Source organism: Taeniopygia guttata, chromosome 23, assembly GCF_048771995.1.
Source record: "Taeniopygia guttata chromosome 23, bTaeGut7.mat, whole genome shotgun sequence".
Classification (NCBI taxonomy): Eukaryota; Metazoa; Chordata; class Aves; order Passeriformes; family Estrildidae; genus Taeniopygia; species Taeniopygia guttata.
The window spans coordinates 1,175,150-1,187,914 of record NC_133048.1 but is presented as its reverse complement, the minus strand read 5'-3'; the positions used below and the strand labels follow the sequence as shown (position 1 = coordinate 1,187,914).

The 12,765-nt window shown below is 56.6% G+C and overlaps 3 protein-coding genes across 7 annotated transcripts in view; 2 read left to right on the top strand and 1 right to left on the bottom strand.

Moving 5' to 3' along the window:
* Positions 1-6,474, top strand: part of THRAP3 (thyroid hormone receptor associated protein 3) — a 25,054-nt gene extending 18,580 nt beyond the window's left edge. The window contains exons 8-13 of one of the 2 annotated variants that reach the window (XM_030290531.4): positions 319-430; positions 694-778; positions 3,035-3,219; positions 3,813-4,005; positions 4,606-4,752; positions 4,999-6,474. In XM_030290531.4, the coding sequence (XP_030146391.1) occupies positions 319-430; positions 694-778; positions 3,035-3,219; positions 3,813-4,005; positions 4,606-4,752; positions 4,999-5,220 (944 nt within the window). In that variant the 3' untranslated portion in view covers positions 5,221-6,474. Of the gene's footprint in view, positions 1-318; positions 431-693; positions 779-3,034; positions 3,220-3,812; positions 4,006-4,602; positions 4,753-4,998 lie in introns of both variants that reach the window. The other variant, XM_030290529.4, reaches the window with a different exon arrangement.
* On the bottom strand, positions 5,839-12,765 carry EVA1B (eva-1 homolog B). The gene is made up of 3 exons (XM_030290535.4): positions 12,564-12,765; positions 11,231-11,347; positions 5,839-11,147 (listed from the first exon to the last, which is right to left on the bottom strand). The coding sequence occupies exons 1-3, from the start codon at positions 12,637-12,639 to the stop codon at positions 10,735-10,737; spliced, it is 606 nt and encodes a 201-aa protein (XP_030146395.4). The 5' UTR covers positions 12,640-12,765; the 3' UTR covers positions 5,839-10,734.
* Positions 7,508-9,749, top strand: LOC115498277 (uncharacterized). 4 transcript variants are annotated; one of them, XM_072918052.1, is made up of 5 exons: positions 7,508-7,753; positions 8,445-8,490; positions 8,626-8,737; positions 8,826-9,293; positions 9,385-9,749. In XM_072918052.1, the coding sequence occupies exons 1-5, from the start codon at positions 7,508-7,510 to the stop codon at positions 9,689-9,691; spliced, it is 1,179 nt and encodes a 392-aa protein (XP_072774153.1). In that variant the 3' UTR covers positions 9,692-9,749. The 4 variants fall into 4 exon arrangements, with proteins under 4 accessions (XP_072774153.1, XP_072774151.1, XP_072774154.1 ...); XM_072918050.1 differs by having other exon boundaries at positions 8,445-8,737; positions 8,826-8,887; positions 8,975-9,293; XM_072918053.1 differs by having other exon boundaries at positions 8,445-8,737; positions 9,385-9,448; positions 9,522-9,749.

The following is a 12,765-nucleotide window of genomic DNA, read 5'->3' as shown; positions in this document are numbered from 1 at the left end:
TTATTTACATCTTTTATTTATTTATAAATACTCTCCTGCACAGGGCAGAAGGTGTTCTTGTTTTAACCTGGGAAATATTCAGAGTCCGAGACTTCGAATTTTGTGTTCTGATGAATTTGTGACTTACTTGAAGAAATGGTGTTCATTTCACTGAAACACCAAAAATTGAAACTGCAGTTTGTCAGCAGCATTAGAGCTCATCCCACAGTATTTCACTGACCTGCACCTGGGTTTTAACAGGCTGTGGGATGGGTGGGCTTTGTCTTTTTACAGAACTGGCAGTAATATTTTGGTATTACTTGTTCAAACCCCTGACAGAGCATCACTTTGGGTCTTCAGCTATGACACTGAACGAACGCTTTACCAAATATCTAAAGAAAGGAATGGAACAAGACGCAGCTAAAAACAAAAAGAGCCCTGAAATCCACAGGTTGGTGCCATTAGACACTGTCTTAACATTGCAGAAGTATTCCACATTGCATTTCTTAAACTCTGGAATAATTCCAGAATAATTCAAGTATATGACTAGCTTCAGCCAAAAAACCACAAAAAGTTAAAATATGGGGAATTTTAAATACTTTTGGAAATACTGATCTGCTTTAAAGGACATTTGATCTAAAATCTTCAGGTTCTTCTTATAAGCAAGGTTATATCTATGTTTTGTTTTTTGTTTTTTGGTTTTTTTTGCTTTAGGAGGATAGATATATCTCCCAGTACTTTTAGAAAACATGGATTCTCTCAAGAGGAATCGAAAAGCTCCAGAGATCCTGGCTTCAAGGTGAACTGTTACTCTGATTAGTTTAATTCAACAAAATGAGTGCATTGGGCATGAACTTAACAGTGATGTTTTTGTTTAAATTACTCTCTACTTAAGTTTGTGTTTTTCTTTTAAGGATGGGCATAATTCTAAAAATGAACTACAAAGGGTTAATTTTTATTAAAAATGTATCAACAACCTTTGTGAAGTGGTTAGACTATGGTAAATGACCCCAAAGTCAATTGAGGTGAGCTTGAGAAAAAAGAGAGGATTTTTGGAACAAGTGCCCATGATGAGAGAAGAGAACTTTTTGTGATATTTTTCTGCTTGTAAGTATGATTAACTCCATTGTTACGTGCAATTTTGCCAACCATGTTTTCAAAGACATGCATGTCAAAAAGAGGAAAGTAAAACTAAATGCTGAGCTAAAGCAGATACACTATTAAGCAGTTGATAAATTTTGTTCTAACAACTGACTGTGCCATTTCTGTTGATTGCTGTTACTTTAACATTCAGCACTTGTCTTAGATCCAGAGCATTTGGGATTGAGTGTTTTAGCTTTGCTAAGTAGATGAATGTTAAGCCATTGCACTCACTGTAAACAATCATAAAAAAGGCTTAACGTAAAATGTTTGAGATTTTAACCTTTGTTTATTCACCTTCATACATATTTACATTGAAGAGATTTTAACCAGTCCTGCTGAAACCTTACTTGTTTCATATTTGTTTTCGATTTTTTCCAAACACACTTGTGGCTTGACATGGACGATGGTGAGATGGATTTGATGGGCCTGAACTCTGAGCATCAGCTTGGCAGAGTGTGTTATAAACGTGGTTTCCAAACAGCTCGCCAGCCTTCCGTGAAACAGACGTGCCCTCCCAAACCCAAATAGGTGTTTGCTGTGCCACATAAGGGAGCTGCTGCTGATTTTGTCACTTATCTGTCATCCATCGTGTTGGGAGCAGTTTTATTCTCAGAGTAGAAATTAAAGCTCTTTGCCTGGGGAAAGTAGAAGAGCAAAATACCAAAACAAAATGCCTGCTTTCACTCCTGCGTTATTTGACATATTTATTTAAACAAAAAAGTGGTTAGAAACTCATGTAAGTAAAAATTTAACAGCTAGAGAATTACTAATCCTTTTGTATTTAATTGAAGGCGATTAATTTGATGTATGTTGCATATCAAGTTGTACAGTTCCCAAGATGAGTGTGTTGTAAATGCAGTAGCAACGGCTGAGGCTGGGTGTTGGTACCAACATGGTGTAAGGCTTCCTGCTGCCCAATTACCTGTTAGTCAAACCACAGCCACTGTCACTTAGGGCAGGCAGCAGAATCTCACCCAGGTGCTCAAAGGAGGTGCAGAGAAAATATCTGCTCCTTTCCCAAAGTAACTCCTAATCCCTTCTTGAAGTAGCAATTTAAATACAGCTCAAAGCAAGCGTTACCAGGTGTCTTGTATGTTTGTTTGTAATTAGCAATGTAAATTTAGTTTTAATTTTTCATGCAGCTGGTGAGTTTTTGCTCTGTGAGACACCAGCTTGCTTTAGCAGACTCGGCAGGGCGGTGGGAGACACACACAGTGTGTCTGTGGGGCTTTGTGGCACCTGTCACACGGTGCCCTCCAGCCCAGGGGAAGGAGCTGTAGGTGCCATCTGTAGCAAGTAAATCTTCCTGACACACGTAGTAACACCTCCCTATCCATGGGATGTTGGCCTTCTCCCAGACCCCTTGGATGCTGCCTTTCACTGGCCTCCTCCTGCCCCTTGGATCACTAATTTTGGGTAGCTCCAAGCAGCAAAGAGCTTTTGCTTCTCCCAGAGTGTCACTTCTAGACCTCGGGATTAAAATTCCTCTGGCCCCTGCCCAGGTGAGACTGTCAGCAGGACCTCAGGTGCACCCATGGGCTGTCAGAGAACTCTGCCACACTGTCCTTGTGGTCCATAATCAGTTGTTCACATCCTTGCTGGCTGTGGTGTACAATAAATGTCAGCTTCCATGTCTCCCTCCCCTCTACCAGACTTTATTTTAATGCTGTTTAAAGAGGAGATTAGAAGTTTAAAAACCAGTGATTTTAAGTATAGGAAAATTGAATTCTGACAAAGGCAGACTTATTTAATAGTGCATTATTTGACATCTTAAAGTGGAATATTCATTAGTGCTCAGTTAAACTCCAGTTCTCCAGAAGTCTGTGCAGTCAGTAAAGCAAAGTAAAGTGCTGAGCTGGGGCACTGCAGACCTTGTGTTCAACTCTGCCCTCCCTCTCCCCTGCGTTTGTAGGCTGAAGGGAAATATAAGGACGACCCTGTTGATCTGCGCCTTGATATTGAACGCCGTAAAAAACATAAGGAAAGAGATCTTAAACGGGATAAATCCAGGGAGTCGGTGGACTCGAGAGATTCAAGTCACTCAAGGGAAAGATCAACTGAGAAAACGGAGAAAAGTCACAAAGGCTCAAAGAAAAAGTATGTAGGAAACCCAGTAGCCATTTCCTTGTGCCTCTCGTGTCTCTGCTGCTCAGGTTGGAGACGACCCCGTGTACAGCACTTGTGCACACAGTTGTGCACCTGTGGCATAACTCCTCCAGAGGCTGAGCTACCCCTCTGCGTGTCGTCTCGCTATCATTGTATCTCTCAGAAACACTAAATAATTGTAAAAGGTAGATGGGAAAGCTCCATGTGTCGGGATGGGTGAGTCACTTTTCCTTCTTGTTCCTGTTGTGTCAAGAGAGAAACAGCCATGCTAAAATGACTTGGCTTTGATGTTAATTTAATCCTTTTCTATTAGCTTAATTTTCCATTTGACTAAAACTCCATGGATGCATGCTAAGCTGAGAGCAGATGGTGTAAACACCTTAGGAAGGAGCAACAAGTTCCTTCTGGAGAGATCTTGGGCCCTGTGTTAAAGCCTGAGCTCTTAACTATGGCTTTTCCTCCTGTAGTAGGAGAGCGTGGCATTGATAAGAGGGTGATAAAGAAGTGGTTTTGTATCTGATGGTCACAGCTGAGTGCCTAATGCTGTTGTGTCCCACTCCCCTCTGCTGCCACCACTGAAACAGGAAGCACCGACGGGTGCGTGAGAGGTCCAGGTCCAGCTCATCGTCCTCGTGGTCCTCTCATTCCGTCAAAGCAGAGGAGTATCCCGAGGAGACTGAGGAGAGGGAGGAGAGCTCCACAGGCTTTGACAAGTCCCGGCTTGGGACTAAGGAATTCTCTGGTCCAAATGAGAGAGGAAGAGCGAGAGGAACCTTTGTAAGTGTTCTCCACCCCTGCCCCAAGTGTTCTCCACCTGTGCCTTGAGGGTTGATTCCCAGAGTGGGCTGTTGTGTGTTGCTCTCAGTTAAAGCTGCCCTGGAGGAGAAGCCCCCAGAGTGATGAGCCCCAGTGGGATCACTCCAGGTCTGGGGTATAAACCAAACTGCTGGGACGTGCTGTGGGCAGCAAACTCCAGATGGGAGGAGCAGAACAAAGCCTGGAAGGTTCTGTGCGTTAGCGATGCTGAGCAGCCCGGTGGGCACACGCTGTGCTTCACTGGGCTTTGGCCACGCTCATGTGTGCAGTCCATGTACAGAGGGGTCTCACCTGCTTGGGGTTGCCCTGGAAATGCCTCTAGGTGATCTTCATCAGCTTTGCAGGAACTGTGATGTGCTCTGTGATCAGATGAACTAAAACTCCAAAAACACGAGTGCAGGAGGTGGTGTAGCCATGCTAAAACTGTCCTCTTGCTTTAGTGATAGGTTTTAGAGGTGTTTTGGATGGTCAGAGAAGGGATGCTGGATATTTTGGGAGACCTGGAAGCTGACTGCCTCTGCAACTGCTCTATTTTTCTCCTCTGTGTTGCTCTTGCAGCAGTTCAGAGCTCGAGGGAGAGGATGGGGCAGAGGCAACTTTTCAGGCAACAACAACAGCAACAGCGGTGGCAACAACGACTTCCAGAAGCGCAGCAGAGAGGAGGAGTGGGACCCCGAGTACACACCCAAGAGCAAGAAATACTACTTGGTACGTAGCTGGGTGCTGAGACACCCGTGTGCTCGGGTGTGTCCGGTCTCAGGTGCTTTAGAGGCGAAAGCTGTCACTGACACACCAAGTGAGGCCTCACGGCAGGCTGCTGCCTCGTGCCTAAGGAGAGCTGGCTCCCGCTCCCCGTAGCGTGGTTCCCACGAAGGGATCCCCAAGGGCGGTGGCAGAGGCGCGGTGCAGGGCGGTGCCAGCCTGTCTCACTGCTGTCCTTGGCTTCCCGTGCAGCACGACGACCGCGAGGGCGAGGGCACGGACAAGTGGGTGAACAGGGGCCGCGGCCGCGGCGCCTTCCCCCGGGGGAGAGGCCGCTTCATGTTCCGCAAGTCCAGCACCAGCCCCAAGTGGGCTCATGACAAGTTCAGTGGGGAAGAGGGAGAGATCGAAGACGACGAGAGCGGAACGGAGAACCGGGAGGAAAAGGACGCCCTGCAGACGACGGCCGAGTAGCCGCGGGGTCGGCGCGGTGCCGGGAGCCCTGGCAGGAGGGAGGGGTCAGGCTGGTGCTGGGGTGGCAGGGTGATCCCCACGTGCTGAGCAGAGCCCTGGAGAGCAGCTCGGAAACCATCCCGACGTTATTTAACTGCATTTCCAGAGTTCAGCCTCCCCAAGCACGGACTGGGACTGATCCATCATTTACGCTCGGATCCACTCCTGGAGTTTCTCTTCCCAAAGACTTCCCTTCTGGACTGGATACGGTCAAGCGCTGGGTGAGACCCCAGATTTTCCCTTCTCTGTGACCTTATGGATGGTCGGTTATTTTTGGTAACAGGCTTTGAGGACGATGTGGTTTTAGTTTGTGCCCTCCTGACCTCACCTGTCCTGACATTTTGTTTCTCTTTTATAATTCGACCCAGTGATAGTCGGGGTTCACTCGCCCGCTCAAATTTTCCTCCCCTATTGTGTATTCAATTTTCTAAATTCTGCTTATTTTAGGCCTTTACATACGTAGGAGCATCAATTCAGAGATAATTTTGGAAACTATTTTTGGTTCTTATAAATAAGAAAATAATGAAGCATGTGAGCAAACATCTAAATGTTCATTTGTTGGGACCAAACTGCTATAACTTTTTTTTTTTATCTTTTTTTAATGTAACAGTTGAGTTTAGGGCCTTTTAAAAATTACTATTTTCCTTTTATGTTGGAAGTTAATAAAATTAGCATGGTTTAAAAGAGAAAAAAAAATACACCCTACTTTTGGCCACTGTTTGTGTTCACTATTAGGCCTGGTGTGTGCTGGACCCCAAACTGCTTGTAGCATTTGTGTCTCCTCCCTGCAGCTGGTTGTGACCTGAGTGCCCTTTCCAAGGTGACACAGTTTTCTAAGGAACTTCCGAATTCTTCTTGGGGAAAAATATAAATGGAAATGAGAATTTTTCAATATTTTTTATTAATCTTTTTATAAAACCAAAAGGCAGATTCCTCCTGAGCTGGTTGAGGATGGCCCTTATGATGAATTTCTTTTTATCTTCTACTTTAAAGATATTCTGGAGCAGTTTGTGGAGGGTTCCCAGCCAGGTCGTGAGCCTGGGCGGGGAGGCACAGCCGTGCCCTTGCTCCCCTGTCCCTCTCCCCAAGATTGCTGTGCTGTACCCCACACACCAGCTAGAGTTTGGTTTGTTTTGACTTGAACAGTTCCTGTTTAGCAAAGCCCTGAAGTTTGTTTATGCAAATAAAATACAATAAAATAAGTCGTAGGTGTAACTCTGCTTGGTTTGTGTCCTGAGTTGCCGGGGGGGGGAGCCTGAAAGGACCGAGTGCCTGAAGCAACAGGGGGGCAACTCCTGGTGGGTTTTATGCATTAATAGATCATTCAGCTGCTGTTTTGGCAGTAATACCTGGGGACAGTGGTGACACAGCCACAGGCTCTGCCTGCTGCCAGCAGGGATTGTGTCACTGTGCACAGGACCAGCTCCATCCTTCCCACACCCGAGCTCCTCCCAGGCGTTCTCGGGGCTGGTCCCGGTGCTGGGCAGCCGCAGCCCCGTGTGCTGCCCTGGCTGGTGCCCAGCAGCAGCTGCTTCTCCTCGCTGCCATCCCAAGGGCGCTGGGAGGCTGCTGGCTGTGCAGCCTTTGCAGGAGTTCAGCTTTCCTGGCTGCTGTGGGTAATGGTGCTGGCCAAGAGCTGTTGGGACCGTGCTGAGTTAAGGGCTGGTGCTTCCCTTCACACTCAGCCTAGAGCCAGCCTGAGGAAATGGGTGCCCAGCGTGCCCAGCTCCTCGGCCTGCACTGGAACCTCTGTTCTGCCGTCCTGCTCTGCCCCGTGGCTGGTTCCAGCCCCTCTCCCTGCCCCCAGTCGGTAGTGCCGGCTCAGATGCGTTTGGCCAAAAGGAATATCCGCGCTGTCTCCTGGAGCAGGCAGGGGCCAGGACCAGGAGGATCCCTGGTGTGACATCCCTGGTGTGCCACTGACCCTTCAGGCCCTGCGGAGGGACAGCTGCGGTGTGGCTCTGTGGCTTTCAGCCCCTCTGTGGTTGGGTTTTGCTTCCCCTGCAGCCGCGGGTGAGTGTGAGCCGTCCCCCCGGGCTCTGCCAGGCAGGGACGAGCCCCAGTGCCAGCCCCAAGCTCCAAACTGGGGCTGGCCAGGGCAGACACGGCTCTGAGGGGCTCTGCTGTGCCAGCGCCGGTGCCCTCCAGGCCCTTCCTCATCCAAAGCCTCTCCCACAGCCAAAATCGTCCCATAAGGAGTCCCGTGAGTCTGGCCCTGGTGTCCAGCCAGCCTCGGTGTCCTGCCAGCATGGCCGGGCAGCCCCGGGAAGGGCACCAGGAGGGTTTGGGGAGCAGGAGTCCCCGCTGGGGCACAGGGATGTGGCGTGGACCAGCGCTGAGGTGCGCTCTGCTTCAACTTCCTTCCCGCTGTGGAGCCGATTTCCTCCGGCATGACGTGCGCGGTGTGGGGCCGGGGCAGCCTGGCACGGCACGGCACGGCACGGCCTGGCCTGGCCTGGCACCGCCCGGCCTCGGGACAGCCCCACAGCGGCAGGTAGGAGGGAGCAGCGGTGGCTCCGAGGGTGCCACGCACGGGGATTGTCCCCACAGCAGCGCTCCAGGGCTGTGCCATGCCCGGAGAGCTGCTGGTGAGGGGCTGGCAGGGTGCTGGGCACCTCTGGGCACCTCTGGGCACCTCTGGGCACATCCCTGGCAGGGTGCTGGGCACCTCTGGCACATCCCCCTGTGCCACCAGAGCCGAGGAGCGCTGGGGCTGGATAGGGGTGTCCTCGTGCCCGCAGCCCTTGGTGCTTCAGCCGTATCTTTGGGTGGGAAACACCAGCACCATTTTTGGTGTCTGCAAGGCCTCCTGACAAGGGCTGTGCTGGTGGCAGCAGCAGGGACCAGGCAGCATCAGGGCTGCTGGCCCACCACAGGGACATGGTGGCCCACCACAGGGGCTGCATGGCCAACCGTGGTGACAGGGGGGCCTGCTGTGACAACAGGGTGGTCCATGGGCACTTGCCGTGGCCTGATGTGTGCCACCCCGCCGCTGGGCCTGTCCTGGTGTGGTTCAGGGATGCTGCTGTGGCGGGATGGTGGCGGGAGGACACCCTGCCCGTGCCGCAGCACCCACGGCAGCTTTGGTGCTGCCTGCTCCGCCTCACGCAGAGGAAGCGCCGACCACAGCGGGGCTGGGAGAGGCTGTAACAAGTTCCCCCCTCAGCAGCTTCGCTCCCCGGCAGGTGCACCCAGACAGAAGGACAAGGAGGAGAGGACAGCGAGTCCCCGGTGAGTCCTGGGCTGCAGAGAGGGGAGGACAGGGATGTGCCTGGGCCGGGCATGTCACGAGCAGGAAGCGCTTCCTGCCCCGCTCCTGTCAGTGCCGCTCCTGTCCTCAGCCCTGCCTCTGCCTCCTCTCCCCAGAGCTCCCAGCGCCAGCGAGGATGGAGCCCACCAAGCTCCCGCTCACCAAGAGGATGGCTCCTGCTCCCCCCGTTCCTGCCAAGACCAAACCAGCCCCCGTGCTGCCCACCAAGTAAGAAATGTGGCTGTGCTCATGGCTGGCCCTGGCGTGGGGCTGGCACTTCCCTGGCTGTGCCACTTCTCACCTCTGCTGTCCCCAGGCCCGGTGACCCCCAGCCCAGCACCTCGGCTGCCGTGGAGTGGGGCAGAGCAGGCGACCCAGGTAGGCTGCAGGGGCCGTGCAGGGGCTTGCAGGGGTGGCCGGGCCCTGCCCAGCACCAGGGGCTGATTCCTGTTCTTTCTTTGGCAGATGCCAATGGCTTCAACACGGTGCCAGTTACCACAGCCAGGCTGAGCCACCCCACGGCCACACGGCCACGAGTACCCGGCCAGCGGCCGCCCAGCATGGTCCTGGGGAGCACGGGGGGTCCCCATGGTGGGGAGCAGCCCCAGGGGCTGCCCCGTGCTGCCCTCTGTGCCCCTGTCCCCAGCACGGGGCAGGCTCCTGTCCCGCCGTGGAGCACAGAGGGGCTGGAGGTGTTGGAGGGGAGGTCACTGGCCCTGGAGGACCTGAAGGCTGAGGTCCGGACCCTGCACATCCTTGTGGACCTGATGCGAGTCCAGCACCTGTGAGTGGGGATGGGGGTGTCGGGGAGTCCCCAGTGGCTCCTGCTGTTTGCTGCTTGCCCTGGCCCGGCTGAGCCACCCTGGGTGTTGCAGGCGGGACCTGCAGGACCTGCGGCAGGAGCTGTGCCAGGAGCAGGCTCAGCGCCAGGCGCTGCAGGTGAGTCCCTGCCAGGGGTTGCCTCGTCCTGGGGTCCCCTGTGCCCCCCAACAATCACAGCCTCTCCCCACAGGTGGAGATCGAGCGAGTGAGGAAGGGGCTGCCCTGTTAGCATGGGGGGGCTGCGGTGCCCACCCATGGCATGGGGCAGGTGGGTGGCACATGGCTCTGTGTGCCCCCCCAGCCTGGTTCTGCACCCGTTGGATACAAATGCCCACCCCACACCCAGGCACTGCTCCTTGAAGCATAACAGCCCCTGGACCTATAGATATTGTTTAAAATAAACTATTTTGGGTACAGAGTGCTGTGTGGGGGCTGTTGGCTGCCATGCCCCTGACGGCCTGGGCTAGTCCTGCCAGGCACAAAGGGTCCCACCATGGATCAAGGGGCACCTCCAGGGCCCGTGGCAGGGTTGGGGTAGGGCCTCCTCCTCCTCCTTCACCTCCTCCCCTCCTCCTCCACCCCCGCACAGTTTCCCAGGCCAGCTCCAGTCCCAGCCCCAGCACATCCTGGCCCCCAGCCACTGGAGAACATCTGGAAAACATCTGGATCCTGCTGGGGCTGGCGGCGGGGGGGAAGCAGCCTGGGAAGGAGCTATTTTTATAAAAGTGCCGGGGAGGGGGCAGCGGGGCTGGGCTGGGACGGGGCAGGATGCGGCTCAGCCCGGCGGGAGCTGCGGCATCCCCGGGGAGCAGCGGCCGGCCCAGAGTCCAGCGGGAACATCCGCCCTGGCCCGGCCAAAGGCGCTGGGTCACGGCGGGCGGCGCCGGAAAAATCCCGGCTAATTTTAGTGGGGCCGGGAAGGAATCGGCTCGGGGAGAGGCCGAGATCCTCCCTGTGCCCAGAGCCCCCAAAACGCCGGAGCCGCCACGCTGGGCTCTGGTTCGTACAACAGCACCATGTTTGAGGGGCAGGAGCCCACGGCGCCCACGGAGGCACAGCCCGGCCCTGCCCCGTGGGGTGAAACCCGCGCCAGACCCGGGCAGCGAGGGCTGCCCTGGCCTTGTCCCTGTCCCCGCGTGTCCCGGGGCTGCTCGGCTGGTGCCAGCCGTCGTACCAATGGCTCAAAGTGCATCGTGTCCCACCGTGGCGGGGCGAGTCCAGCCCCGGGCGTGCCCATGACCCCGGGGGTGCCCGTGACCCGGGGTCTGGCTCTCCGTGGTGCAGGGACAGTCCAGGGCAGCTCCGCCAGCTCAGGGACAGCGAGCCTGTCCCCCTGGTCCCTGCTGGCACGGTGTGGGGTCGGCCGTGGGGGAGCAGACCCCGTGCCAGGGCAGCTGCCGGGCTCAGTAGTAGTGGACGCGGCCCAGGGTGCCGATGGTGCCGGATCCCAGGATGTCGGGCTGCCCGTTGCGCCAGATCTCGCGGATGATGCGTTCCCGCTCCTCCAGCCGCTGCGCCCGCTCCAGCTCCTCGGCCGACGCGAACACGTTCACGGCCAGCGCCCCGTCCCCGGGGCCGTGGCTCTCCAGCGGGATCTCGGTCACCGGCAGCAGCGACTCAGACGCCGCGCGGTCGACGGTGTCTTCTTCGTCCTCGTCCTCGTCGTCCTCATCGTCGTCCTCGCTGAGGTCGCCGGGGCGCGCCGGGGGCCGCGGGGACGGCCGGCAGGACAAGCGCAGCACCAGCAGGCACAGGGTGAGCACCAGCCCGAAGCAGACGCCCAGCACGAAGTACAGGCCGAAGCTCTCCGGGTTGGCTGTGGGGGGAACGGAGGGCGTGAGGGACGTGCCCGTGCTGGCCAGGGACCCGCGGTGGCCTCCCAGACGCGCCCTGGCTCACCTCGGATGTGGGCGTACGCGGCCATGCTGTTGCTGAGCAGCTCCATGTCCCTCCGGCGACTCTCCATCCTGTGCCTGGCAGATCTCAGCGGCTCCAGGGATGGCACGTGCTGGGCATCTGCGGGACACGGGCTGAGCCACGCTCTGCAGGGGCTGGGATCCCCCAGGCGCCCTGTCCCTTCCAGGGCCGTGCCTGGATGTGCCCAGGGGCTCCTTGCTGGGCTCCAGCCGAGCAGGGGTTCGTGCCTGGGCTGGGCTGCTCCATCCAGGGCTGGAACCCCACGGATGCTGAGCTGGAGCCGTCCCACTCCCACCGCCCTCCGTCCTTCCTGAGGGACCAGGACGGATACGGCTCCTCCTGGCCACGGCATCAGGCGGATCCGTGGCACCGGGCCAGGCTGTCTGTGCCATGCCCGGCCATGGGATGGGGCACAGGGCAGAGCAGGGTCACAGCACCGGGCTGTCAGTGCTCATGGGCAGACACGTGTGCTCCACACACTCCTGGGGCAGAGTCCCTGTCCCTGTGCCCCACGCTGCTCCAGCCCAGCTCCAGCCTTGGCCCTTTGCCGTGGGACCCTGCAGTGCAGGGACAAGGCCAGGCACAGTGCAAAGGCCACCAGGACGGGACAGGACAGGACAGGGGGCAGGATGAGAGGCAGGGCAGCAGGAAGGATGGGCAGCGGGGCAGTGGGAAGGATGCGAGGCAGGACAACGGACAGGGCATGGCGGGAGAAAATTTGGCTCTGGCAGGGGTCGAGCTCATTCCCAGAAACGGCTCCAGAGAGGCAGGAATGAGGAAAGAAATGCAGAAAATGTGACACATCAGCAAAACCATCCCGGACGGTCCGGAGCTGAGGGGCCGCAGCCCCTCTAGCGGGACACCCCAAAACAAGTCCAGCAGGGTCCCTACGAGGGGCGGGTGCCCTCCCTTATCCAGCACGGCCAGCCCCTGTCCCGGGAAGGGGCTGCGGTGGGGCTGGAGGGGCACAGCCCACCCTGGAACTCCAGGGATGGTGGGGTGCCGGTGAGCACCGGGCTGGCTGTGGAGCCTTGCGGGTCCCCAAGAGCCGAGCCCCGAGTGCTCGGTGCTGCTCCCCGAGCACTACCCCGTGTCCCCTGCTCCGCATCCGTCCCCGCAGCCCGAGCCGTGTCACCGAGCCCCGCTCCCTCAGTCCCCCAGAGCCAGAGCAGCCGAGCCGGGACGGGACCGAGCCGGGCGGGACCGAGGCGGGCGGGACCGAGCCGGGCGGGACCGAGCCGGGACAGCCGCCGTGGCCGCGGTCCCTCGCGGTGCCCGGTGAGAGCCCCACGCGGTGCCCGGGGCCGGTACTCACCGGTGGGACGGCGGCGGCGGCAGAGCCGCGGCACTTTGGCTGGAGCGAGGGAAGGAGAGCAAGGTCTGTTCAGCATTAACGCCGCAGCAACAGGAAATGGTTCGGAGGCGCGGGCGGTCAGCGCTGCCCCGGAGCCAATGGCGCTCAGCGGGGCCGGGACCGGGGCCCGTCCCGCTCCCCCGGGACGCCGCGCTGGGCCCGG